The sequence below is a fragment of the Cylas formicarius genome, unplaced genomic scaffold (genome assembly GCF_029955315.1).
Source record: "Cylas formicarius isolate icCylForm1 unplaced genomic scaffold, icCylForm1.1 PGA_scaffold_10__41_contigs__length_53128322, whole genome shotgun sequence".
In the NCBI taxonomy this organism is placed as follows: domain Eukaryota; kingdom Metazoa; phylum Arthropoda; class Insecta; order Coleoptera; family Brentidae; genus Cylas; species Cylas formicarius.
In genome coordinates, this window is record NW_026844214.1 from 15,695,059 (window position 1) to 15,722,992 (window position 27,934).

Consider the following 27,934-nt stretch of genomic DNA (forward strand, 5'->3'; position numbering starts at 1 on the left):
TTACCTTTTATTATCATAAAACAATTATTAAACAAAAATTATAAAAAATGCACTAATATAGACATTTGCTGGGTTTCCAAAAAACAATATATTTTTCAGTTCCATAAGTATTAGCTTGCCAAAGAAAATTAAGATTCTCTATCACAGATACGGTAGTGAACGAACCGGTCACTTGTGAATTAACTGATCGTATGTTCTGTTGGTGAAATTTTCTTCAAACGGTAAAGACTCGTAAACGTTTTCGAGTGCGTCCCGTTTCCTCGCCGTAATTCTTCTCCGGCGTACGTATCTACGTATAAAAACGAGTATTAGCTACAATTATTTACGACCTTGTACAGGGTGGGCCGTAATGAAAGCACTAAAAAGCAATCCTGGATTAAACTCGTGAAAATAAGGTTAAGCCGACAAAATCGGCCCTAGTAAGATATGGCTTATTAGTGATATTGATTGATATTTCTCTATGTCCCTAGCAGTTTATGAAATGTCGACATGAAAATTTGGCGAAAACTATTTTTTCTTATAATATATTTCACATTTTCACATATTCAGCTTTTCTTGAAGATTATAGCAGAGTGGTGATTTCTAAGTAAAAAGTGACTACTGATTTTCTTTCCATAAAACGGACCTTTTTCGAGATAATTGCATATATAATCCATCTTCACCAAAAAATTGGTTTCCTAGATGACCATTTGTTTGACTTTCATGATCTTTTTTTGATTAAATTTTTCAGCAACGATATTATGTCACAAACTTTTACTCGAAATTTGATTTGAGAATATACTGGGTACAACATTGAATAATTCTGTATCTTAATGAGCGACATTTTACCACCCATATTTCCGTTATTTTAATGGTTAGGTATATTAACCAGTATTTTTTATTCTGTTCGAAAATAACGTTAAAAGATCTTTCATTTAGATTAATCAAAGCTAATGTCAATACGAATGTGTTCATTTTTAACCAATGGCAATCTATAGCAATCCATAATGAACTACTTTTGGGAAAGTGATTTGAATAAAATACTATAATGCAAATATGTCAAAAATGGTGTAGTATAAAATAGTATACCTTATATCATCACTAGAAATTGTGTACGAAAACAGTGTGTGTCATAAAAATAAATGTAATATAGTATTTTTTTTAAATCTTCACTTTTCAGTTGAAAAAAAAAGTAATCAAACGGTATTAACAAAAAAGTTGTGACATGAAATAGCAAGATTATAAAGGGTAAACACATTAGATAAAAGAATACAATGTAACAGTATTTACCACCTCCAAAAACCCCCCCATTTAAGTTTTCACGTCGATAATACTGCTCGGGCCATAAAGAAACAATAATTTCAAGAACTAATTTTAAACAATCCTCGCATCTCACTAATGAGAAACTTTACACTTTCGCTCAATATCATTATTTTCGCGAGTTTAATGTTGACCACCAGGCGTCCACCAAATAACCAGAGTCTTACTTACCACCTAAATAAGTCTTGTAATAATAACCTAACCTATGCGAACGGTAAAATTTTATCATATCATGGCAGAGCTGGTTTTGGGACAGTATAGTAACCTACTAGCCAGTTCTGAAGAACAGGGTCATCTGTCACCAAAATTATTAAAAATCAACAAAAAAAAGCAAAACTTTAATTATATCGTGGGCCATCACATTTAACACTGTGTATCGTAAAAACGAGGAAGCTGTGGTAGAAGTGTTGAGAGTAGTTTTAAGGTCAGAAGATTGATGTCTTATTACCCCGACAAACCCGTATTTAACAGGTCTCAAAATTCTTTAAAAATAACCTTACAAAGTGCAAAATTGACGAACTGTTTTTTTTTATTGACGTTTCTGTTCACGGAAAAAACTGTTTTATATGAAAACCAATGCTGCCCAATAAGCAGTCCAATAAGTGCCAAAACACGTTAAGTTTTATGGTATTAGATTCGTTTCCGTTACTTTATTTATAATCTAACGGGAGAATCTTATAAAGGCAACGGTTAAAATTTTTACTCTCATATGAAACCTTTATGCTCCATTTCTTTGTAACTATAATGAACTATAATTAAGTTTTACAACAGCATGAAATATATTTTCGTTTCTGCTATAAAATTTGCTACGATTTGCGACTTTATTTGTCACGAATAATTTTATATTTTACCCTTCCAAAAATTGAAACTAAGAATTATGTGCGATTAAATCGCAAATCATTTTATAATAGTATATTTTTGGAAGAAATACGTCTTCAAGTTTCAGGAATCGAATCGAAGTATTGGAATCGGTTAATCAGTTCGAAAAAACATAACAATGCCCACCATATTAGGAAGCAATGTCGACCAGGTTTGCTTCTTAAAAACCCTAAAGGTAAAATTGTTGTAATAAAGTATAAAAATATATAAAAAATTTAAAAAACCTGAAGCCACAAACCAAGTTTAATAGATACAGTAACGGAAACGTTTTTGATGTATTGTTATAAAACTTTATGTGTATTATTCTTAGTATTGTTATAAAAATGTATTGGGGATCTTACAAAACTTGTAACACCAATGGTTTCCTTATAAAACTATAAAAACTGTTATAAAAGCTTATAAACATCTGTTACCTTAGAGTGGGAGTTTGCTCGAATCTGGTCCACTTACCTGTAAATCACAAACCCAATAGGTATCAACAGCAGTAAGAGAAGTAGCCAGTATAGACGACTAGAGCTTGACGCGGGGAGCACGTCATCCTTGGGTTCGGGCTCTTCCGGCGTTTCGAGCTTCTCATAGTACACCACGTCGTGTTCTTCCTCCCGATAATTGTTGGTAATAATGAAGATTACGCAGTACTTGGTGTGAGGTTTTATTTTGTGATCTTCATCGACACCGGAAATTGTTAACGTCTTGTTGTTGTTGTTGGCAATCTGAACAAAACACGTACATATGCTACCGCTACAGCTACTGACTTGTTAAACGCTCACCGTCAAATTTCCAACAATCCACGTGTCACCAAAACTGTGACACAAATTGTCCGCCACTTTCGAATTAGCGATCGTTTCGAGGTCTATGGCCTTGCTGACATTATAGTCTTGAACGGCAACCGTAACCGTGTACGAATTCAATCTGCGGTCCAAGTGGGGTAGTTTGAATACGAGAGCCTTGTCGCTTTTACCGAGAAGTTTGGGACTCTGGTCGATGTGATCGCCGATGTCCGCCGTCTTCACAGTCGCGGTGCTATACGCGCTCCGGTACTTGTTGTTGCTCGATCGTATGTACAAGTTGTAGGTGGTACTGTAGGGCACGTATTTTATCTGAAATGGATTAACTAAAAAATATACCGAGTTCAAACCGAATACAAAATTAGTTTTAATTACACAGGTCTGCAAAATTTAACTTTTTAAAAGATGTTCTTATTTTGGTTGGCTGGTTTCAAAAATTCTGTACATTTATTTATATCGCGTAAATTCCCAGTTAAAAAAATACACTAGCGGTCCTTCCTGACCAAAATATTGACATAACTCTTTTTCGCGATCCGAGTAAAAGCTTCATGTGACGCGAAGTGCCAGTAAATGCTTGTCACAAAGTCTGGAGGCTAACAATTCGGATGCATCCTTTGGAAGGTGCAAATCACTAATTAAATCATTTAATTCGCTTTGGTTGAACACTTCAGACTTTCTGAAATCTGGTGTGAAATCTGAGTCATCTGGGTCGGAATTAGATTCATCTGATTCTGACGTTATAACGTTTTCTAGTTCTTTTGGGGCGCAGAGTCAAGATTGGAATACCCAATTTGTTTTTTTTTGTTGAATGCTTGAACATTACACGAACAAAAATAACAATCATCACTGTGACTTCTAGGCTCTCGCCATACCATAGGAAAACCAAAGGTTAAACATTTACACACACTTTTTTGTCAGTTTCTTAATCGTTCAACGCAAACGAAACAAACAGTATAAGGAGCCCAGAACACATTCACACTTTTCACAAAAGAAGTTATAGTTTGCCTTTGCTTTACTACGACAACACTAGCACAGATATAAAAAGGTATTGGGATTGTTTACACTTTCTTTCTATATTTATACGTTCTAGAACACTAGAAATACGCTGCAACGAAGACAATAACCACGGACACAGTCGCATGACGACCAACACAACCAAACTGCGCATAAGCAGGTTACAACGCTGTATTGACGCTTCTGCGCCAACTCTGTTGCTGTACACAGAAATCTAATATTATCCAGTGTTGCCAAATCACATTTAATTTCATAACAATCAATTCATTTAAAAATTATGCAACATGGAACAAACATATTCATGTCATGGGTATGTGTATTAATAAAATGGCATTTTTAAGATATAGAGCGCTATAAAAAAAATGACGTGATAGAGAAAAAATATGCGTTTTTTTGGAAAAGGGGCCCCCAAAAATTAAAATCATGTAGACCTATGTTATCGAAGGTATAATCGAATATTTAATTTGGATCAGTTCAAAAAATAAAAAAGTTTTGAAACAATCATTAATGTCTTTCTAAAATTTGTGTCAATTTCAAAATTATTTTTCACGCGAACTACTGATAGGATACATTTTTTTAAATTGAAGCTTAAATCTTCAAAAACGATGGTACAAAAAACATTTTTATTTCAATCTAGGTTTTAGACTGGTGATCCCATCAACACAATTAGGTGTCTTTCTAAGTCACCCTATTTTTATTCACGTCTTTATCTTACTTCTTAAATGAAATACGAAATTTAATGTCAAACGTAACAAGTACAGTTTATTACAAAAATTAAAACAAAATCATAAACATTAAACAGATAAAAAATCAATATCGATCGATTGGCATCGACGACTCACACCAAAGAATATTGGTTAAAAAACTGGATGTTTCAATTGTGCTTCACTGAGACTAATCCATACTTCCCTGATAATGTTTTTACATCATCGGTGGAAGTTGATGATCTCTATGCTACCTACGCATCTGAACCAAGAAATGTTCTATTGCATTAAGCTCTGGACTGCGCGAAGGCCAGTCCAAAGTCTCAATATTCACCTCATTTAAATAATTTTGTACGATTTTTGCAGTAGGTGGTCTGGCATTAACGCAAATATAGCTGTGAGATAATTTATGTAATTTCCATTTAGATAATTTTGTACATAAATCATAAATTTTAGCGAATATATCTGTTCTCAAAAATAAATTTATTCAGAGCTCCAATGTACATTCAAAAAATATTTGTTATAAAAACAATTTTACTTTGGCTAATCCCAAAACAACTATGTTTCTAAAAAGTTTTACTTATAGAGCGGTTAAACTTTACAATTCCATTCCTTAAGAATTCAAATTTTACAACATAAACAAATTCAATTCCTTATAAGATTCAGCCACACCTGTTAAATTCTCAGAGATGTATCTCCGAATTAAATATGTGCGCACGCTTTTCGTATTCTCCATGTCGAGGGAGGGGGTTGGAGAGGGTTGTTTGTTAGTCTCTTTGCTTTGTCTGTTTTCCAATTTTCCAGTTCGGTTTAAATAGTTAAGCTCTCCATGTTTTTTCTTTGGTTTATTTTTTTTTAAATGTGACATCTTGGAAGTAGTTTATTTTATTTGATTCCATTTTCATAATTTGTAATCCCTTAGACTGCGAACTAGAACTTGCCATTAGGTCATTATTATTTCTTTTTTAAATGTTTTTCTTTTGATTAGTTGTTTATTGCGGCTTTTTTTTCAATTATTAGTTTAAAAATACATTTTATAATAAAAGGCTTTATTATGATTATTTGTTTATTCTCTATAGTCTATAGAGATACTCACCTGATACGTATACTGAGGCAAATACGTCTCGTTGACAATTTTGTAAATTTCGTGGATGGCTTCGTCCTCCTCCGAATCCGTATAGTTATAGTTTGTGCCATTCAAGACGATCTGGAACGAAGTTATAGTACCATTTGGGTAGGAAGGGTGGAACCAGCTAATATTCAAGTGACAGTAATCTGTGGTACTGTGGCAATCCACGATTCGGTAGGTTATATTTTCGGGTGCTCCCGGCACTACAAATTAAAAGAATTGTACATAGCATCTTTGGTCGACTAAAAATGATTACATTAACTGATTAATAACGATGAATACTAGACCGGTAATGAGTAACAGGCAGAAAGTCCTCGAAAGAGGTCTAAAGATAAATGAAAAAATTAATAAAAACTAGATACCGAGCGAAACACAAATAGCTCCAGGCAAGCATTTGCGAGTCTTAAACATTAGGCATGAAAACCGCTAAAACTGAATTCTCCAAATTATTCCTTCATTCGAATGTGGTAATCTCATATAATAAGTATATCTTTGTGTACAGAGCCACCCGCTGTCAGTGAACAAATTCAATCCATGACAAAAAGACAAGGTCTTTAAAAAAATATATTTTTAGGATGTTTAAAGTCCTTTATAGAATTTTTCTTAAATACTTTCAAATTATACAGGTTGTCCCAAAAGTGTTAAAAGTATCAAAGTTGTAATTTTTCAATGGAACCCCCTGTATGTGATATGTACCCTAATCTAATTATAACTATAAGTGACCATATATAACTTGATTAATAAACGCCATATTTTTTTGTATTTTTGGTATTATCTAAATGAATGTTTTATAGTTGATATTTATAAATGAAGCGTAAGTTATTCAGATAGTCAATTGGGTTTAGTTTTGCTGTAAAGTCGGTTTATTGGATGGTATATGAATTTAGATATTTTACGACTACATTGGTCACTTTCTCTAACATTTTCAGGACTTAACATTGGTGCAAATATTATTAAGACTAAGAGTAAAAATTACAACTTGTGGCATGTTTTTGTTTGTTGTAGGACCGGTTGGTTTGTACCAACCGGTGCTACAACCAGCGAGGTACTATAAACAATAACATGGATAATAACAATTATAACGTATGAGATTGTTAAAAAATTTATGGAAGTAATGAAATGATAATGAAAACTAATGGAAAATAAAAATGTAAAAATGTAGAAATATACAATAAATGTCCGAATAACTTTAAAAAAATCCCTTCAATTAGCGTACAATTAGCTATTATTAGATAATTATTAGATCATTAAAAAAAACATTTCCTAGTAACTTGAAACTGGTATTGGATTGGGATACATTTTTGGTTACCCTTAGAAGATGGGAAGTTTTATTATAATTGAGATATAAAATACTGTTACATTTTACTGGAAATTTTGGTGATATTATTTAAATATTTCTTATGCATTTGAGAAACTAATATTAGATTTCCCTTTGACAAACTTCAAATTATTTAGAAAATTCTTTAGGTATTAAAATATGATTAAAAAACATAAACGTAGATTCTTAAAAAAAAAAACACTTTTTACACGTTTTAGACAACCCGTAATTTGAAAAAGTAACCATAATATGAATTCACATATCCCAGAAGTAAAACTTTTTAAATATTTATTTCTTTTTACATTTTCTACTTTGTTTAAAAATTTAATTTAATAAATTTAATACTATTATGTAGTAATGTGCATTAAAAATATATTATTAACGTTGTTTATATTTAAAAAATTAATACTTCAAAATTGGGTTGATTACTTGATCTCGAACAAGGCAAAAATTGAAAGTGTCCCTTCTGATCTTTCTCAACGTTCGAAAAAGATTAACTCACCCCTGTCCACTGTGTGTCCATTAATTTCGGCCTCCTTGCCAAAGGCGTTCGTGTCGACGTTTTTGACGCTCACTTTGAACACGTACTGCTGATGCGGCATCAGGTAATTGACGTCGACGCAAAACTTTTTCCTCCATAAACGACACCGCTCGATCTTCGACACAGAAGAGCGGCATTTTGCAAAAGACAAAGCGTTGCAACGCCGCACCTGAACCTCTTCGGGTACCCCTCTCGCGCTTTCCGGTAAGTCGTACCTTAGATAAGCCACCTTCGTGCCGATAGCGTACACCTCAAGATTGACCACTTCGTCTGCAACTATACATCCACACTGCGATATTAACAACATAAAACTTATCGAAAATAAAAAAACAAATACAAATACTCACAAACAACAAGTCAAAGCAATATTTGTTTATTATTTACTAATCTTCTGTGTCGGTTGTTGATAAATCGAACTCAACTGAACAACTTTTGGTTAAGCTCTGAAGAAGCCAATAGGTCGATTGGCGAAACGTCACCAAGTTCGACTTATCAACAACCGACGCAGGAGGAATCCAGAAGATTTGTAAATAGTATTACAGTCGCCTGCGGAAGTTTCTTTCAAAAAGAAAATTGTTTACTCTACGTTATTAAGAATTTTGTTTAACTGGATTATTTGCTTGTTATGTTATGTCAAAAATACACGACTTGGTCCATATCTTAAATCGGTTCTAAATTTTTAGTTGTAAATACATAATTGGATACTGTGTCCTTCTGCACATAAACTAGGTGTCGATTTAAGATGGACGAACAACTTGCAGGTATGTATATTAAAACATTATTTTCAAAATACCGGGTCGCCCAGTATTGACAACGAGATACGGTATTAGAATAAAGGAATATGATTTTTTTTGGCGTTAGATAAGGGCTCCAGAAAACAATGACCGCATCTTAATGTCTTTATCCTACCAGAAAATTTGAATAACTTATCGCTTAAAAAAGTTTGGGAAAAATTTCCACTTTAAGGATTGTTTTTACAATTAATGTCTAATTATTGAGAATTTACTAAATAAAATGGTATTTTCTATTTAGGATGGTAAATATTATTTAAAATGAAAATAAAATTTTGTTCTTTTTTTTAAATTACCCAGTACTGGCATTACTTTGACAAGCATCAAATGACGACATGAAAGAATATATTTTTTAATTATTGAAGTAGATGTTTTAGTAATTTTTTCAATGGTTTTGCACACTTTTCTACTTAAATAACTTACTAATAATAATAATAAAATATATAAAAAAAATAATAATAAACTATAAGTAATATGTTAGTGATTAAAACTAATTTTTGAATAAAGAAATTTTAATGAAATAGGTAGTAATACTAACAACGGCTAAGCATGTCAAAAGATAGTAATTTCAGCTATGAGGTAATTTGGTGCCCTTTGAAGACATTGTAAAAAAAGTAATAAGATAAATAATAGCACTTTTTTTCATTTTAAATATCATTTAGAATCATAAATTACAAATTGAAGTTTTACTTAGTATATTCCGAAAAATTAGACATTAACACCCATTCGTAAAGTGAACAGCTTTTCTCAAAAAACAACTTTTTGTTTGAGCGTTAAGTTCTTTTACTCATATTTTAGGTTAGGACAAATATATTGCGATGCGTTTTTCACTTGGTTGTTGGGCTCTTATTTGGTTATTTAATGATATAAACAAGTAATTTTCTTACATTTCTTCTTTTTCCGAAAAATTGTTTTTAAGCCTAAGAGAATCCCTTATGTGTTAAGCCTTTTGGTAGATATTGACATCTATTTAACTAAATATTCGAACATCCCTCGATCACCAAACTTTTGTAGAAACTGAATTTTAAAATTCAAAATAACAATTACCTTATGGCCATTGATTTATTGATGATCGATTTACTTCATTTTTTTTTCAAATTTGTAGGACCATCCGTTTCCCCTAATAGTCACACTAATCGAAAAGGTACTTATTAATCAGTAAACACCTAGTTTTTTCCTCTTTGGCCAAAATAGAATAAAATTTTTACAAATAATTTATTTTTTTCGCTTTCCTTGTTTTTATTTGTTTTTATTTTTCATGTGACTTGTTCTTTTATAGAAACGCATTAAATAATTTTATCATAAAAAAAAGAAAAACTTTTTACAGAAAATCAAAATTTACTAAATCTTTCCAAGGAACCAGTAAACTTATATAATTGGTATGATCAGCAATTCAGAATCACATGCATCTGCCTCAGATTCTCACCAAATTATTACTTCATAACTTGTTTCCTTTCATCGATTCCATTATTTTTTTACTTTTTATTATTCATGTTACAACATTGTTTATAATATTTTGTTACAAGATAAAAGCTTTTAATGCAATTCTAGAAATTGTTGCGGAAAACTTTTGAAATAATATAGACGATGTTGCCAAGTTCATAGCTTTTGTCTCAGAGATCCGAATATTCCATTTTAAATGAAACGCATATGTTTTTGTTTCATTTTTAAGATACAGGCAATTTAAAAATTAAATGAATCTTTTGATTTTAAATAAGAAAATTCCGACTTCTACGAGGAAGACTATAAACTTGGACCTATTGGATCTTAAAACCTCAGGTGTACAAAATTTTTTGAAAAAATTGTAATTATAAAATTGAAATATTTGGCTGTTGCGGGATTTTTGTGTACTGTAAATATCTATTCATCGTTCGAAATATTAATGTATTATCAATTTAATTAGCACTATGCGGTGATATGTCGCTTAATAGCAGATCCACGCAAGTATACATTAACATTAATGTAGCAGTAATTTAACATTAATAATTTAAAAATTAAAACTTGCCAAGTAATTCTTCTATAGCTTGAATAATTCCATTTTCGACCTCTTTATATTTGATTTTGATCAATGTTTTAAATGGATTAACTTTCACATGGATGCTTGCATGAATCCACCATAAGTGACGCGCAGCTTACCACCTGGAAGTGTCGTGAAATTAACCGAAACGTTGTACAAGTGGACGCCTTTGACCAAATTCCTGGCATTCCTGGCTGTCGTCACGGTAAGAGTGTACGGGGTATACGCTTCCAAGCCTCTAATAAGGTAAGAGTTGTCCGTCTGCATCTCGATCGATTTCTGCGTACGGTTCGATCGATCTACGACGGCCAAATTGTAAATCAATCGTCCATACGTAGACGCGCAGCCCGGCTTATCCCAAGTGACGTTTACAGCTGCGTCCAGCGGCCGCACTCTAATATTGAATGGTACCTCTTCGAACGTGGGTTCGTCTAGATCGAAATTGAAATTATATTGGGGTTCATCTCATAAAGCAATCGCAGTTGAGGAGCATAAAACAAGATTTAACAAATAGTTTAGATCAAAATTACTTTAAATTAAATGATAAATTTTATATTTACAAAGAAGAATTAATTATGGGAAATTCACTTCATCCAGTACTTGTAAAAATTTGCGTGTATAATTTAGAAAATATTATACATGAACGTCCCTGATAGATCACCCTTACACACACAAAATATCTGCCTTTCATTATTTTATCCACACTACTTTCTGCAGAAAGTATGAAAATGAATTAAATATCGTAACAATAACAGTGGTTACGACTTCTCCTTGATAAATAAGATTATATAAAAAAAACAGGTTCATATAACTCTAAACTATATTTACTTCATATTGAACACTTATCCTAAAGTTATTAAAATAATAAATTACATAGGAGAACTTAGCAAGGAAGTTTCCGTGTGGCCTTAGATTTTAAAACTGGAAGCACCATAGGAAAATCTTAAAAAAAAGATTAAATTATGTCACAAAACATTCAAAAATCCGGAGTCTACAGCTTAATGCTGACAAATGCAATAGATATATCGTTAAAAGAACTACTTGTTTAGTATTAAAGAGGCATACTTTTTAGCTGTAAAAGTGAAATCTGTTGACACAAATTTATGAACTCAAAGGTTGATATAAAGTTATACTGAACGAATATACAAAATTTCAAAAACTTTATAACAATATCTTAATTTTAATTTCCGCTTTGGGGGAACAAGAATTTTTACAACAGGATGAAGTTAGGAGAGATGTTTCATGGATTCAAAGCGATTTATTTCGACCTTGTTGGTACTAATAGTACTACTAGTATTATCGAGCTGGAGCCTTTACGAGTAAAGGTTTTTTCGGGTAACTATAAAGAGTTTAGTATTCACCGTGATATCGAGATAGCCGATATCAATAAATTTAGGTATTTGGAAGGTGAGCCTTTAGCTCTGGTTCGTTCTATTCCTCTTAGAGGCGATAACTATTCTATTGCGTAAAATGCACTGGTTAAGAAATATGAAAATCACAGACTAATTGCTACAAATTTTTGGAATGAAATTTAATTTTTTCCTCCGTTGAAAAGTGATAATATTTACGAGTTGAGCAAACTCTTGAATACATTTTCCGAAAGTTTGGAGGCACTCAGAAATACCCAGTTGATCAATAGGATTTCGTAAATTTTCATTTTCTTTTGTACAAAATTCCAAACAACACGTGCAATAGATAGATTTGAACTTGCTAATAAAACCAGCGATAGTAGTAGTGGATGCGCAGCTTCGGGCTATGCAAGTTTTTTAAGAATAATTTCAAAACTTCATATCCAAATAAAGATGCGCGCACATCGTTTAAGAAATCACAATCAACACCTGGTGGTTTCATAGCTGGCAGGCTGTTTATTCGCTATATAGGGCAGAACATTCTTTAGCATCTTGCAGTAAATTTCTGGAGAAAACTCATTATGCCAGATTTAATTTTATAAAAGGCAAACATTTCTGTCTGATTACTTTTGGAGCACATGTCATTAAAGATTGTAGTGTGTCACAGATTTTTTGGTGCGGCTATCGCCACAATGATCTGCTACACTTGTCAAAAGGTAATAGTACTTCGGGTATACAACTTGCATCGCCAACGGACACACAAAATAAAGTTCAAAATTAGTCGAACAATGGTTACTTTCATCTTCCGATGCCGTGTCAATTTTTTCTACAGATTCACATTAAGAATTTTTGAGAATTTGTCTCAATTCGTGTTTTGCTTGACTCCGCTTCAGCGGTCAATTTCATTTCGGAAGATTGTCTGATGCGTCTTGGGCTGCCTCGCGAACAATGTAAAACTTAAATTGCGGGCATGAATAAAAACATACTTACCTAATACTTCATAAAACTGTAAAGATTCAGTGAAAACCAAAACCAAGGACTCAAAAAAAATTTTGAGACCTTGGCTTTGGGTTTGAATCGTTATAATTTTACAAAATCAGGTCTCTTCGAGTATAGGCGATTTGTTCTATTACCTGTCTGTATAGTCGACACCACCAATTGTCTGTCATTTTCGTGCAATACCGATGAAATGGTGATATTATACGCAGTAAAAGGTACGAGATCGCGTACGGTAAATTGGTTATTCTTCGTCACAAGAAAACCACTCGATTTCACCCGTTCGGAGTTGGTGGTCTCCGATGAACGGCAGATATCGTTGCCCTAAAAATTCCAACCTGTAAACCTCTTTGATCGACATCGCTGCGCGCTTACCTGATAAAATATAAAGTAGCTGATAAGATTGTCTGGGTCTTCCTGCTGCCAGGACAATGTAATGGTCGATTGGTTACTTACGGTCTTCACAGGAGGAAACTCTAAATAAAACCACGTATAATATCATCGTACTGGGCGAAACGTCCTGTAATCTACCTTTTATTTCGTCATAGTCAAGCCTCACCGGTCTCCAATTGGGTTTGCTCACCATCTGGCAGGAAATGGTATCCACCGACAAGTCGTCTTCTTCGAAGTCCTGGTTGACTTTTAGAAATGAGACCTTCACCTCTGGAATGACCCAATAAATTCGCAGATATTGGCGAACAAATAATACAGGATGTTATGCTGTCACGGCCAGAAACTACATTACTAAATATTTCCGAGCTTTTGAGCCGTGGTCCCGAGATTAAACTCGACGTTTCGTCTACAACTGCGGTAGACATTTTCAAGAGCGGCGATGCGGTAACGGTCGAAGTGTTCTTCCGTACTGCTCTCCGATGACTGGTTGGTTGACTGGAAGATCTGCCGTATTTAAGCGCGCTGTAGTGGGCGTGACCTCGGTGGCGGGCTTGGGTTGAGCTTGTCTGTGTAAACACGTTGTTTTGTTGATGACCTGAGTCCATGTTTTACTGATATTGAGACCTTCTTCTTTTCTATTGAAATTATTCTGATGTTTTTGAATTTCAATAGCTTCTCTGATAAGACGTGGATAAAAATGTGGTGTTTTGTCCAGTACCTGCGTGTCTTTGAACATGATAAGATGGTCACCTTTGTAAAAAGCATGTTCTGCCACTGCTGATTTTTCCGTGTGTCCAAGCCGGCAGTTCCTTTTATGTTCCTTTAGCCTAGTTTCAATGCTTCTCTTTGTGGTACCTATATATACCGAGCCACAGGAACACGGAATGCGGTATATCCCTGGTGAAGAAAAGGCGTCCCTTGTATCCTTGGCAGACCTGAGGCTTTGTCTGATTGTAGTCGTTGGTTTAAAGATGACCCGAACGTTGTGTCGTTCTAAATGTTTACCGATCCTGTCTGTGACGTTCTTAATAAAAGGAAATGATACATTCCCTTGAGGTTCCTTTGTCGTATCTCTTGTCTTAGATCTTCTATTTTTCATAGCTTTTTGTATTTCAGAGGTGGTATATCCGTTATTTTTCAGGGAATCGGTCAAGTGATTAATCTCTTTACGTAGGTACTTGGGTTCGCTAATCCCACTACAGCGCGCTTAAATACGGCAGATCTTCCAGTCAACCAACCAGTCATCGGAGAGCAGTACGGAAGAACACTTCGACCGTTACCGCATCGCCGCTCTTGAAAATGTCTACCGCAGTTGTAGACGAAACGTCGAGTTTATTCTCGGGACCACGGCTCAAAAGCCCGGAAATATTTAGTAATAAATAATACAGGATTCTTCAGGTAAAGCGTTCTTTAAGAGTTTATATTAGTTCGTACCCTAGGCACCACACTAATAATATTAGTTCAATTTTATCTTTATATTTTATATCTTTTTTCTTCCTATATTTACTTAGCTAAGAGTGTAAATGACCAGGTATTAACCACGAACATTTTGATCGAACGAGCTAACAAATATACTTGCGGCTGTGATGCACAGATCTCTTAAGCATATATAGAGAAGCAACAACAACCTTTATAATTACAAACCAACAACCACAAACAAATCCAATTTTTTTAACAAAAATCTGTTTCTAAATAACTATGGTGGGAAGAAAAGGATGTGGACAGCACAACTTAAGATAGGCGGATGGTATCGCCTTGATAACTAATGGAAAAGAACTGCCGGAAATGCTAAAAGAATTTACTAAAAATCTAGGTCCCAATATGAACTACAGCAAAGCTATAATCGCAACCAACATCACGATCAGAATAGGGCCAGAAAAAATAGGACAAGTCGATCAAGAAATATATCTGGGATAAATTGTTTAACTCCACCAACAATCATCATGCCAAATAAAATACCATGACCAAGATTGGGCAATTTGAGATTCATTCTAGAAAAATATCCACAATACCTGTAAACCAAAGTTTGTTATCTTTAATGTGAGATCTCAAACATTACAAATAACAAAGTTACGAAAGCACGAAGATCAATCAAAAGACAAATGTTAGGTGTATAACTGACACAAAAAGAAACTAAAGCCAAAACTCCAAAGTCAACTGTCATTGTTGAAGCTGATAGTGTATACTTTTAGACTTTCTCCTAAAAAAAATTCAAAATCAAAATTTTTTCTGAAGCATATTAGCATTCGAATCTAAATGCGTTTTGGCTATAAGTATTTTCGTTAAAAAATCTCGCGTTTAGTGGGCTGAACTTCATTGCATATTACAAAAATTTTAAACAAAACTAAAAAAATACGAGTTATTACCTTGGTTAGCGAGTTTTTTTAAAAGTCGACAACTTGAATCAAAGCTTCACTCAAGTGGATTTTTTTTATTTATTTCAAAATTATCGCAGGTAATACGGATTAAATTTCTCTACTTTCTATTACTCAGATTTAAAGGGAACGGACTTATGTTTCTATCGAAACTATAAATGTTTTGCGCTTTATTTTTGAGACATTTGTCGTAAGCATCAGTTGCCAGTTGTGAAATGCAAGGGCTCTTATCTGATCGAGTAGCAAATTTGAACCTACAATTTACAAGAATTTCTGAATTCTGGAGTAATAAAATTTATCATAATGTACTTTCTTAATGTAAAAAAAAAATGGAAAAATTAAAAATATGATTACTTTTTATTTTATTTATTAACATTATTATTTATTAACATAAAGTGTTTCAATTAAATTTTTTAAGGTGACAATGGTCAAAATAGACCGCTACATACTGCTCGGATTAATCAAAAACTTGACAAAACCTACTTCAATTTGCATCTATACAATGAGATAATATAGACAGAGAAAGAAAAATATATTAGAACAAAAAGAAAAACTAAAAAAAAATCTTATACATATATATATATTTTGTTAATTTTTGTGAGGATAGGGGATATAAATCCTGTTATAAATATGATAGAAAAATACTTCCTTGTATGTAAAAGTATTTCAAGTACAGAATGACATTAAATTAAAAGTGCCGCCCATTTCGCTGTACTGACCAATAATTTTTGTGTGTGTGTTAATTTAATATTGCGATTTTATTTTATTTTCTGAATGTATGGGCAGGATTTTGGTGTATTTATTGGAAATTATTTAGATACAGTTTATCCCATATAGATGCTAGATATATATAATCCCCTGGACAAGCTGACAATATTGGAATTGTTTTAGCGACTACAAAAAAATTAATACGCGCATCTTGTCTTCTCAACAACCAATATGGCCAGTGACTGTTGAGAAAAAATATCGACAAATTTTTTCTTCAAAAATATACGAAACAAATCGCGGGCAGGCACTGGTAAAAATTTAAAAAAAAAACGCGTTATGCTCCTGAAAATGCCTTTTAATGCAGAAAATTAATTTGGAAAATTGCACTAAAATAAGTAGAATTGTTTCTTAAGTAATATTATAAAAACGTTTTGAAGATAGATGAATTGTTCTTTTCCTGCATATTAAAGCGTTTTTTGTAATCGAAAGAAATGACCAGTGTGAGCCTATTTAACCCAAAAATGTTTATTTATTTATTAATGAAACTTTCAATGAACGCTTTTAGTGAATAACGTACCGTTTTCGTTGCATACTCTCACGTTGTCAATCGCCCAAAATCCCTCGGCCCGCTCCAACTTTTCGTCGTCGAAATGGGTCTGGACAAAAATGTTAATCTTTTCGGTGTCTATTTTTTCTTCCTTCAGCTTAATTTCGATCCAACGCTCGTCCTGCAACCCAGCTGCATATTGATTACGTTAATAAAATATGGAAGATTTACCGTGGGAGCAACTCTGTTGAGGATCTTTTTACTCGTGCCGTTCAGCCGAAAGAAAGTCAGCGCACAGCGGTCACACGTCGATACCAACACAGAAACGCAGAGATCTTTGTACGTGGTGAAAAGTTGAGGACCCATACGAGAGATCTGGGCGGTTTTTGTATACATAAACTGGTCTAAACCGGAAGAGTTAACGGTTCAGAGAACGCCACTGGGAAAATTGCTTTCATCTTTAAATTATTACGGTATATCAGGAAAAAATGTATAGGGTGTTAAATTCTGAACAAGTTTGCCCTTTTCGACACTTCCTATTTTATCTATTGTACTAATAACAGTTCTTTTTTGATTTTTGATTGAATAACGTGTCCGCATACTAATAAAAAGAAGTATACTTTTGCCACTTGTTTGAGGTTGTCAAAAGCTTTCGACAATGTAAATCATAAGATGATTTCATTAAAGTTAGAAAAGGTGGGTGTGTGAGGAAGTTCTTTACAATTTATTGTAATTAAAGATGGTAAAGACTGACTATTCTGACTGACTGACTGACTGTTGTGTATTGACACAAATGAACTGTGTAGCATAACTGGTACTGTATTGTATAAAGATGATATAACTTATTTTGAGTGAGGATGATAAAATACAGGCACATGTAATAAAGGTTGATGGCGTGATCTTCTTTTAAATATGCCTCATTACAACAAAATTTATTCTTTCAACTTAAAGTAGATCAAATGTTTGAATGGAGGCACCATTTCCAAATATAAAATGTGGTAATAAGCTTAGCAAAATTCTGCTGTGCAATGAGAGTAATTTCTAAGGATGTGAAAAGTAGTGCTACACTGATGGCTTGCCATCGCTTTATACAATCTCGATTTAGATATGAACTTCTGTTTTAGGGTCACCATTTCGATTTTGGCTGGATTTTGCTTCTACAAAAAAAAGTGTTTGCGTAGTATTTTTGGAATGAGCTATCGCGATAGTTTTTGTGGAAAATTTGTTGGCATGTATGCACTAGATTCCTTGTTGTTAGTGTTTAAAAACAAAGATTGTTGCTTGATTAAGTAAGTAGGTATAAATCGCCCGAGAGATTTAACTTCACCTATATTTAGTTTTTCGGAAATCATTTTTTACATGCCTCAGAAAAAAGCAAAAAGAACAATTAATAATTATATTTTGCAAAAGACCTGCTATACATTGATTTTTTTTTGTAATAACGATCAATTGAATTGCTGTGTTTTTTTCTTTTTTCAAGACTTTCAAGACAGATTATGTTCCATTTAATCGGGCTATGTTTTTTTTGTTTTTTTTTATTGTCACAATTTGAACAAATAGACGATTATCTATCTATCTATAACAGGACTTTTATGGTATAAGCGCTATTTACTAAAGAATCTGGATTTAAAAATTGAACCAAAATATCACATAAACCGGTGAAGTGCTTTAACACTACATACATAGATTGCTTACTGATAATACAGACACTTTTCAAGTCAGTCAGTCAAATCTTGCTTTCAACCAATAAGAACTTGCGGCTTTCAAGTCTAGATTAAATTTTCAGGAAAAAAACGGGTTCAGAACGACGGGGAGATCGACGTTTAGATAGAAAATCGCTCAAAGTAAAGGTTAGTGTATAAAGTTTAGGGGCATGTGCGTAAAATCATTTCCTTCTGTATGAAAATGTCATAACCGCGCGAGCTGCATCAAAGTTACATTGGTTGCGATCAGATGAATGAATGAATATCAATCTACCTATCTAAAATCTGACTTGCACCACTTTTTTCACGCGCCCTTATACAAACTAAAAGACCCACATACCTAATATATCATTATGACTCGTTTTAATAGTTTACATATGAAAAGCGTGCATAAAATGAAATTAGACCGAAATCGGTGTTCCATTTATAAAATTATACGCTTACTTGACTAAATGAGCAACTGAGATAGGAATCTTATTCAAATGTTCAATTTGGCCCTGTGTAACAAAAACACGTAAACTACAGGAACGTTATGCTAATGCATCAATGGCTTCGTAGGACATTCTTATGATTCCGCAACCTGATAACTTGTCGAAAACTCGACACCCTGTACACTTTATTAAATATTTTACGGAAGAGTCAGGACTTTTTAAAGTATTCCTAAACCTAAAAAAAAAACAACAAAAACAACAAAATCGGTCTTACTTTCGCTTATTTTCCAGAGACTGGGTTCCTGGCTTCGCATCAAAAAGTACATCGCCTGAAGAGGTTCCGAATCGTTGTACTTAATCAAAGCCCTGTTAAGATTTTTATCTACGAGACTGACTGTGCCCCCTTCGTCGACAGAAACTTCAAAGTTGCGCCATTCGTCGTCTGCTAGCACATTCGAAAATGCCTGGAAAAATATGTACGTTTTACTTATTTTGAGATGTTTTTTTAATCGGGTAAGTTTCATTGAAGGATCCAGAATATGTCCAGGGTGGCCAGTTTATCAAATATATTAAATATCAAAGAAACTTATAGACAAAAGTTATTTAAAATAAGAAATTTGAAATATTTTAAAATTGTAATAGAATCTAAACAACTTTTTTCTTAAAGTTTTTTCAAAATTATTTTATAATAAACGGGTTACCCCGTTCATAGCATTCGTAGTTTTTTTAAACTCTCTCTAAGCACCCTCCACCACTTATAAGATAATTAAGATTTCTTTAATCGGGTTATCCATTTTCAGTAGCAGAGGTCTCGATAGAGGTTTGTAAAGACAATCAGAAGGCTATTTTCTAAAATTTAAGATTTTGCAAAAAGAGGGTTCTTATCAGTTAATAAAGTTATCTTTCTTGTAAAATCCCAAAAGAGTCCAACAGCATTTATATGACATAATGTATAATAAGACAAATCCTGACCATTTTTATTAACGCATTTATGAAGAAATTGTGTGTCAATTTGCTCGTACTCGTACAAGGACTCATATTTGTGTAGAAAATAATAAAGTACTTCAAATTTTACCTCACTTTTTTCTGAATTTTTTAGTTTTAAAGCAAACCTGATTGCGAAAGATTTTTATCCAGTAAGCTGAACAAAGTTCGATGGGGTTGTCCTCTTTCAGATTATCTGTCCAGACATATTTTCAATCGTTTTTATCTTAGTAATATAGTTTTATCTTATCTTATACACAAAAAGTTCATACTGGCATAAAGAGTTTTTTGTAATGTTTACGTGAAACATTTTTTGATCTTAAGCTACTAAAGCATCGTTAAAAACCTAACATTATAGGCTATTCAAAACTGAAACCCGACAAACAAAAAACAATTAATTTAAAAAGTACCGATGAAACTTTTTTTTTTAATTTCTATAACTTTTCAAATTAATTATCATAAAATTAAAATCGAAAATTTCATCATAGGTTTCCAAAATTTTGCAAATTGAATTTAAGTCTTAATGTATGATTTTTGCGCAACGCGCTAGCATAGGGTCTTAGACAGGAAAATTGAATTGAGTGAGAAATGAAAGAATCAAAGCAGAGGCTCACAATAAAACTAGGACGGAGCACGTATAACACCATTACACTACGAGCCCTGTCTCAATGAAGTGCCCCTACGCCGTAACAAATGAATTTATTCGAGGGCAAATTAAAATTTTATTTGAAATATAATATTTTTGGTTTCTTTAAATGTGCCGCAGCTATTTTTAAAGGGCTGTCTAAATTCTCTTCTTCGCAAAATCATGGATGTATGGCATAATAAGGTAGGTTTTGCAAAACAAATGGTTGACACTTAAATCAACTTTCAGCGCATTGATATTGTTGTTAACTATTAAAAAAGGCTCGCGGCGAAGCTTTTTCTAAAGAAATAAGAAAAGTGATCATTAACTTGCAGTTAAAATTCTAAAATGTTTCCCCAGTCACTGAGAGTAACAAATCGAGGTGTACAGTTCGAAATAATATTATATGATACAAAACAACTGGATCTGTAACTCAAAAATCCAGAACTGGAAGTCGCCTGGGTTGTTCCAATACCAAATTAAGAGTCATATCAAGGAAAATCAGGCAATCACAAAAAACTTTTCAAGAGCAACGTCTTCACTGCGACAGGGCCCGAATAATGAGACAGTTAACAAAAGGAATATAATGACTATGCTAAAAGTTACTTAGGCAACCTTGAAAGAGTCCAGGCTTGTGCTCGGATGCGGCTCCTCTATGGTTTTGGGCAGGGTGCTGTATTTGTAGAGGAATATTTCCCTCTCGGTCACGGCGAAATAGTAACACGGATAATTGCGAGGATTCCAGCCTGAGCACAGAAAAATTTCGATTTTTCCGGAAGCCCGGACGGAAAATCCGATTCGGGCGGCCTTTTCGACATGAAATCTGTGCTCGAACTCTTTGGAGGAATTCGAAACGAACAAGGTAGGCAAATCTGAAAAGCATCTGGTCTATTTACTACCAACACTTCAGCCTTCCACTTTTGTGTATTGGCCTGAAGATTGATTTGACAATTTTTAAATAATTTAAAACTATTTTTTATTGAATAGTTTAATTCCAATATTCGCCATATCTTGGAGCCTACAAATATTTGAAAAAAAAGTTAAATTCAGTTTTAAAGAATAAATCAATGTTTTTATCTAATTTTATATATACAGAGCCAACAATTTGATGCGTTATTTTTTTTTAACTGATTTTGGATAGACCTGACAACAATTTGTGCATTTGTGAAGATATTTCTAGAATATGCAGCGATGGTATACTCTCGAATAGTCTATCCTATGAATCAAAATCAAATAAAAAAATAAACATGTTTAAAAAAGGCTAATATATTTACTTTTAAATTTTTATTTGTATTTATATTATCCTATATATACAGAGGAAGTCTCAGTTTGTAGTATAGCTTCAACCGCAGGCCAACAAATGTTTAGTTTACTTTAGCTTATTTAAAATCATATTTTATATTTCTGTAACTTAAAATATATAAAATTCAAACCACGCAAAAATTATTATGATCTTGAAAACATATTTACAGTGGGAGAGTTTTAATTCACTTCTTATTTGCCTAGAATTGCGATAAAGTAGGGCAAATCTCTAAAAGTAAAGCAAAAGTTTAGGTATACAGGAATTGGAGCGTGATCATAGATACCGCCTATCAGGAAGACCGCTAGAATTTTCGGCCCCAGAATAAACATCAAAGCTAGAAAATGATGCGGTCGAATATTTTGGAGTGGGGGAAATGTGGAGCAACTGTATGGTGTTTATTCTAGGTCTCGACCCTCATCGCGAAAAGGGGCTTTAATCATTTTCTTTCAATTTTTTAAAGAACTGTGATGCGCGTGCGATACTTACCTTCCCACCTTAAGTCGCCAATAAACTGTCTAGTTCTAGGGGAGCTCTCGTCTATGTACCAATCTTTGATGGACCACCTAATGTTACACAAGTCGTTTTTCGAAAATTTGCAGTTGAAGTCATTGTGCAGCGCAGGTACGAATTTTGTGGCTAAAAAAAGATGATGCTGGAGTAACTTTGTTGTTTTAGTTGTATAGATTCCGATTCTTGGTTACTCGAAATATTCCTCTACTGGAATTAAAAATAGACATCAACTTTATTGTTAACGTAGAATTAAAAAAGAAAATAATAAATTATTGTGCTACGCTTATGTAACTACTTAATTCGAATATTCCAATATAGTAATCTTAGAGCAATAAGCTACGACAATAGATCTGATCGTCCATTGGAAGCGAAAACAAGTGCCTACAAATGCGCGCCAGATCCTAAGTAATGTCAATGGTAGGTATCCTTGCCAATTTTAGTATCATTTTATACTTTGTTTCTAAGTATATCGTCTGGGTTCTTGAAGGCTATTATCGAAATAACCTGCCGATGGCAATGAAATAAACACCTGACCAGTCGGTATTGTAGGATAGAGCATCTGAGACGGACTTTTAAAATGTTTCAAAAATATAAAGATTAAATATTGTATTATGCTTATTTAGATATAATAAAATCACATCAGTACTAATAGAAAATATGATGACACTGAATATTAGATACAGGGTGTTTCAAAACGATGGGAGCATAGAATAGCAGCATATTCTTGTTGTTAAATAAACCACCATCCTGAAGTCAATATAATAAGAAAATATTTTTTTATTGCTTAAATTTATAATTTAAAAATTATGGGCACAAAAATTCGCATGTGGGAGTTTGCGGGGATGACAAACAGTTTTGCGATAACTTGTAGATGGGGCCAACAGCACATAATTTTTTGCAAAAATACCATCATATTTTTTTATATTCAAAAATTTAATTTGTGATAAGACAGGATCATTCAATCATTTTCTGTAATTATTTAAATAAGAAAAGGTATTATTCAATATCTCTATTTTAAGCCGTTTTCATGATATTCACATTTTTAACTAGCAATGCAATCCAATACGATTTTTGCCAACGCGAAGTACTTTGTATTGGAACGGAAATTAGTAATTTATTCCAAGAAATTTTTATTTCAAAAGTAAGTATACTACTAGATATGCTACTTTTTAGTTGGTTTTCTCTCTTATAACATTAAAGCAATTTTTTGCGCGCATTAATGTTTTATAAAATTAAAGTAGGCTTTGATCAGTTATTGTACAGTAAATAATTGAAATCATAGGAGGCATAGTACCTTATAATTTTGACAGATATGTGATATTTAAAAGTTATTGTTTGTGTTTATTTTTCATTCCTCAATTACTGTTACAAATGTACAGGCATAATAGGTTTTCAAATCGACAAATTGAGAGATATAGTGCGTATTTATACCAATTATAATGGTGGTGCTGCACTTTAGGAGTTTCAGGATCTATTCCTCAAAAAGAGTACAATAGAGTATATCTAAGAAATATTGCACTAGATCAATAAGACGAAATCCTAGTAGGTGTAGCTGATGATCCACAAACATCGGTTGAGTGCTGCTACTAGAGTAAGTTCTGCGTCAGTATTTAGAACAACAAAACCAGAATTTCACACCACTTATTTTTCTACCGTTGTTCAAAACCAGCCAAATGAAGATCTAGTTTTGTTAACAAAATATTATTTTTCTACTCCCTTCTGTACAATACCTAATTATACACCGATCTAGCTTGCGGGAAGCGTCACCTTACCCCGTGAGTTTCTTGTCCCATGGATCAGAGCCACTTCGGGCATTTCTGGGATATTGCCGCACGGGTTTGGGAGGAATCAGATGTTTTAGGAGATATTACCGCACGGCTTGAATTTTGATGTTTGTCAATTCTGATGATCGTCAGTGAATGTATTCGTGTTGTTTTGCGAAAACGTACTCAAAAACTTTTCAAGTCACTCGTTTATTAAACACTCAAATGCCGTTTACCGCACTTGCACAATAGCTACTTTTATCCATAGAAGCAATTTTATTGCATAGCAGACATTCGTGGAAATAAAAAATATTTGATATGGTAAAGACATTTCCAGCACGAATTCAAGATAAAACGTGTGGGCACACAATCATTTAATAATTATGTACTAGGACCATTTGAATTATCCCCTAATCTTGATGCAGCGACGTTTTTACATTTTAATTTTGGGCTAATTGTAAGAAATTATCTTAATTTAGACTTACATAAATGGAATGGCAGAAGAAGTCCGCTTCTTGTTTATGGGACTATATTAAATCAGTGGTTTATGAAGACGTCATAAACAGTTGTGAAGAACTTTGGCATAAAATTCAGCATGCGGTTAATGAGTTCAAATCAATCAATCAAAAACTCATTTTATAAAATAAGAGAATTCTTTCATTACACGAATTACAAAATGTTTTGTTTTTGTAATAATTATTAAGTTAGTTAATTAAATAACATTTAATAAAATTATTAAAAATATCCTTATACATGAAGACGTAAGTAAAAGAGTATGCTCCATCTGTTAAGCTAATAATTAACTAGAAATTAATAATTAAAGAGAATTTAACACTTCCAAAAGTAGCTCTTTCTTATGACTGGATTCAAAATAAATATCATTTTGTAACAAATATTCTTGAATGTTAGTACTTGATGAAATTTTTAAAAGCAAGATTTTAAATTTCACTAATGCGCATGTTGAATGGTTCTGCTTAAAAAAAATCACAGTTGCTTCACAAGTTCCTGTATTATCGGTATATCTCGGCTATTGCCTAAATCGGATTACTCATGGAAAATAGGTATCAAGGAAGTAATTACTTTTTGGGCTCCTTCAAAATGGCGATATACTTTGAAATATTCTTTGCCTACATATTCACCGCGATGAATTTACATCATGCATTGGGTACATTAGAACAACAAATTAAAATGGTTGAAGTAGCATATTTGAGGACTGGACCAGACAAATCTAAATGCGATAAGTAGATACCAATAAAATTAACAGATATTCCGGGTGCAGGTGTACCCATATAGCAAGAACGTGTTGATTGTTTTTTTTTTCAAATTTACCGTTATTCGGAAAAATAAAACAATCACGTGAATTATGTATACATGTACTTTAAGATAAAACGAAACAAAGATTCAATTTAACAGATATTCGATAAGTCCGATTGATGAAGGAGAGACGTACCTTATCAATAATACGCACACTTACTACTTACAAAACTTCTGGATTCCTCATGCGTCGGATGTTCGAATTTTCGGACGTTTCGCCAGTCATCCTGAAAGAGTTTCAGTTAAGCTCTGAAGAAGCCACCAGGATGATGGGCGAAACGTCAGCAAGTTCGATTCAAGAATAGCAGGGGGAATCCAGAAGTTTTGTAAGTGCGTCATATGGCGGACCAGTTTCTAAAGGCAATATCAAACTATTTTTATGGGGCGGTTCATTTCTTGTTCACATAGAAGGATCGAAGTTCGATAAATTAGCCTGTGGAAGTTTCATTGAAAAATTAATACAGACACAAATAAGTGGAGGGGATTGAATTAGGCTGCCCGTATCATACTTCTTAACTAAATTTAAGGAAAAATGTATGGAATGACATAAAATATATATATATATATATATATATATATATATATATATATATATATATATATATATATATATATATATATATATATATATATATATATATATATATATATATATATATATATATATATATATATATATATATATATATATATATATATATATATATATATATATATATATATATATATATATATATATATATATATATATATATATATATATATATATATATATATATATATATATATATATATATATATATATATATATATATATATATATATATATATATATATATATATATATATATATATATATATATATATATATATATATATATATATATATATATATATATATATATATATATATATATATATATATATTTCTTTATTCTATGTTTTATTGAGTGGAAAATACGATTGAATGCAATGCATAACGAGATAAAAAAATCCTAGTAGACTTGTTGTCTGTTCTAAAATAAAAAATTTTTCGACATGCAATGATTTACATTTTATTTTTCATGCGAAAGACTTTTATGAAAAAATTGCAGAAAATCGGTCTACCTAGTTATATGCCCCGAACAGGAGACGAAGCCCAAAGCTAAGCGAAGATAACACCTCGCTGACATCGCATCAAAAGCCACATTGTAAAACGCTCTTAATTATTCCTGCCTTTGTATCGGCTATTCTAAATAAAATTTTATTTAGCTTTTTGTATAATAAATGTTTTTAAAACCGCTCGGAATATTTGTCATTGCCTAAGTTTTTCTTTAAATTTACTCAAGAAAAATGATATAGGTATTTAATATTAGTAGCACGATATCTGCCTGCTTTTGACCCAACGTTTGTATAACAAACTACCTTTTGTTTTAAACATGGATTCATCTTAAGCAGATCGAAAGGAGATCTTCTTTAGTGATCTATGTTGATATTTTAAAAATAAATCAATAAATAACATTAAAAATTTAAATGAAAAAATCGTTAAAAGTAAAAAGTTGTAGGTATCGAAATATCTATTTTGTCTTGCGACTTTGGAAGTTAATATTTGATAGTATTTTTTACTGTAACGGTTATTTTAATTCATTTCTGATCTTAAGTTAAGGCAGGTTATTTCGAGAATTGCCGTCTAAAACCACGACGATATACTTTGACATAGACCATACCTCCATTAAGCGAAAACAAACGACAGTCAATGTGCTCGTCTCGTTCTATAATTTACCAAATGAATTTTAGAAATAACGCGTGCGACGCTACCGAACCACAGCACCTGCGATGAGGTAGTCGTATGCATCGTACTCACTAATATTAGGTATTCCGGTACCGTCGGCTGGCATCGGGTACACCCACCCGACCGCGTCGTACCTCTCCAACCCCTCCGCTATACAACTCGGCCGCACTTTGCTTTTCTCCCTCTTCAAGATGTACGTGAGGTCGACCTCGACTCCGTCGACGGGCAGTACCGCTGCCCAGATCGCGAGCCACAACACCACCAACATTCCGTACGACCTCAGCAACACACACGTGCGTTTCCCGTCGCTCACTACGATTCAATGACCAAAAAAAAAATCGCGGCGTTAAAGATAAAACCGCGTTATCGGCACATCTGGGTATCGCAGGTCGCGGTAGGCTTTGGATGCGTACGGGAAATTGTCGTAAAAGTTTATTATACATACGCGACGGGATTCGTCAGCGGGATAAATAGGACGACAGAGTCGGGCGTGACTTCATCGTTTTATTAATAGACGATCGAAGCCACCGAAACAATTGTCCGATTTAATTGAGTAAATTCGTAGCGGTTCCGTTGGAGATCGAGTACCGCGCGGAACCACTGGCGTGCGGTAACGTTGCGAAAAGTAACGGGTCGACTGCCCGACAAAAATAAACAAAAATGAGGTCTCGGATATCGCGTT

The 27,934-nt window shown here is 33.1% G+C and overlaps 1 protein-coding gene across 1 annotated transcript; it reads right to left on the reverse strand.

Moving 5' to 3' along the window:
• On the reverse strand, positions 1-27,877 carry LOC132706804 (uncharacterized). The gene is made up of 15 exons (XM_060678354.1): positions 27,325-27,877; positions 22,381-22,530; positions 21,207-21,463; positions 19,257-19,446; positions 17,080-17,252; positions 16,879-17,029; positions 13,357-13,488; positions 13,201-13,301; positions 12,963-13,149; positions 10,600-10,911; positions 7,634-7,948; positions 5,781-6,016; positions 2,949-3,278; positions 2,629-2,891; positions 1-289 (listed from the first exon to the last, which is right to left on the reverse strand). Exons 1-15 carry the CDS (start codon positions 27,518-27,520, stop codon positions 169-171), a joined length of 3,114 nt encoding a protein of 1,037 aa, XP_060534337.1. The 5' UTR covers positions 27,521-27,877; the 3' UTR covers positions 1-168.
• Between the last annotated feature and the right edge of the window lie 57 nt (positions 27,878-27,934).

What these genes read in the sequence shown, in the direction of transcription:
- LOC132706804 (XM_060678354.1), bottom strand. Translation starts at nt 27,520, where the DNA reads ATGTTGGTGGTGTTGTGGCTCGCGATCTGGGCAGCGGTACTGCCCGTC. An exon ending in CAAGCCTGGACTCTTTCAAG is followed by an intron (nt 19,447 to 21,206) that starts GTTGCCTAAGTA and finishes ATATTTTTCCAG; the next exon opens with GCATTTTCGAATGTGCTAGC. An exon ending in GAGAGTATGCAACGAAAACG is followed by an intron (nt 13,489 to 16,878) that starts GTACGTTATTCA and finishes GGGTCATTCCAG; the next exon opens with AGGTGAAGGTCTCATTTCTA.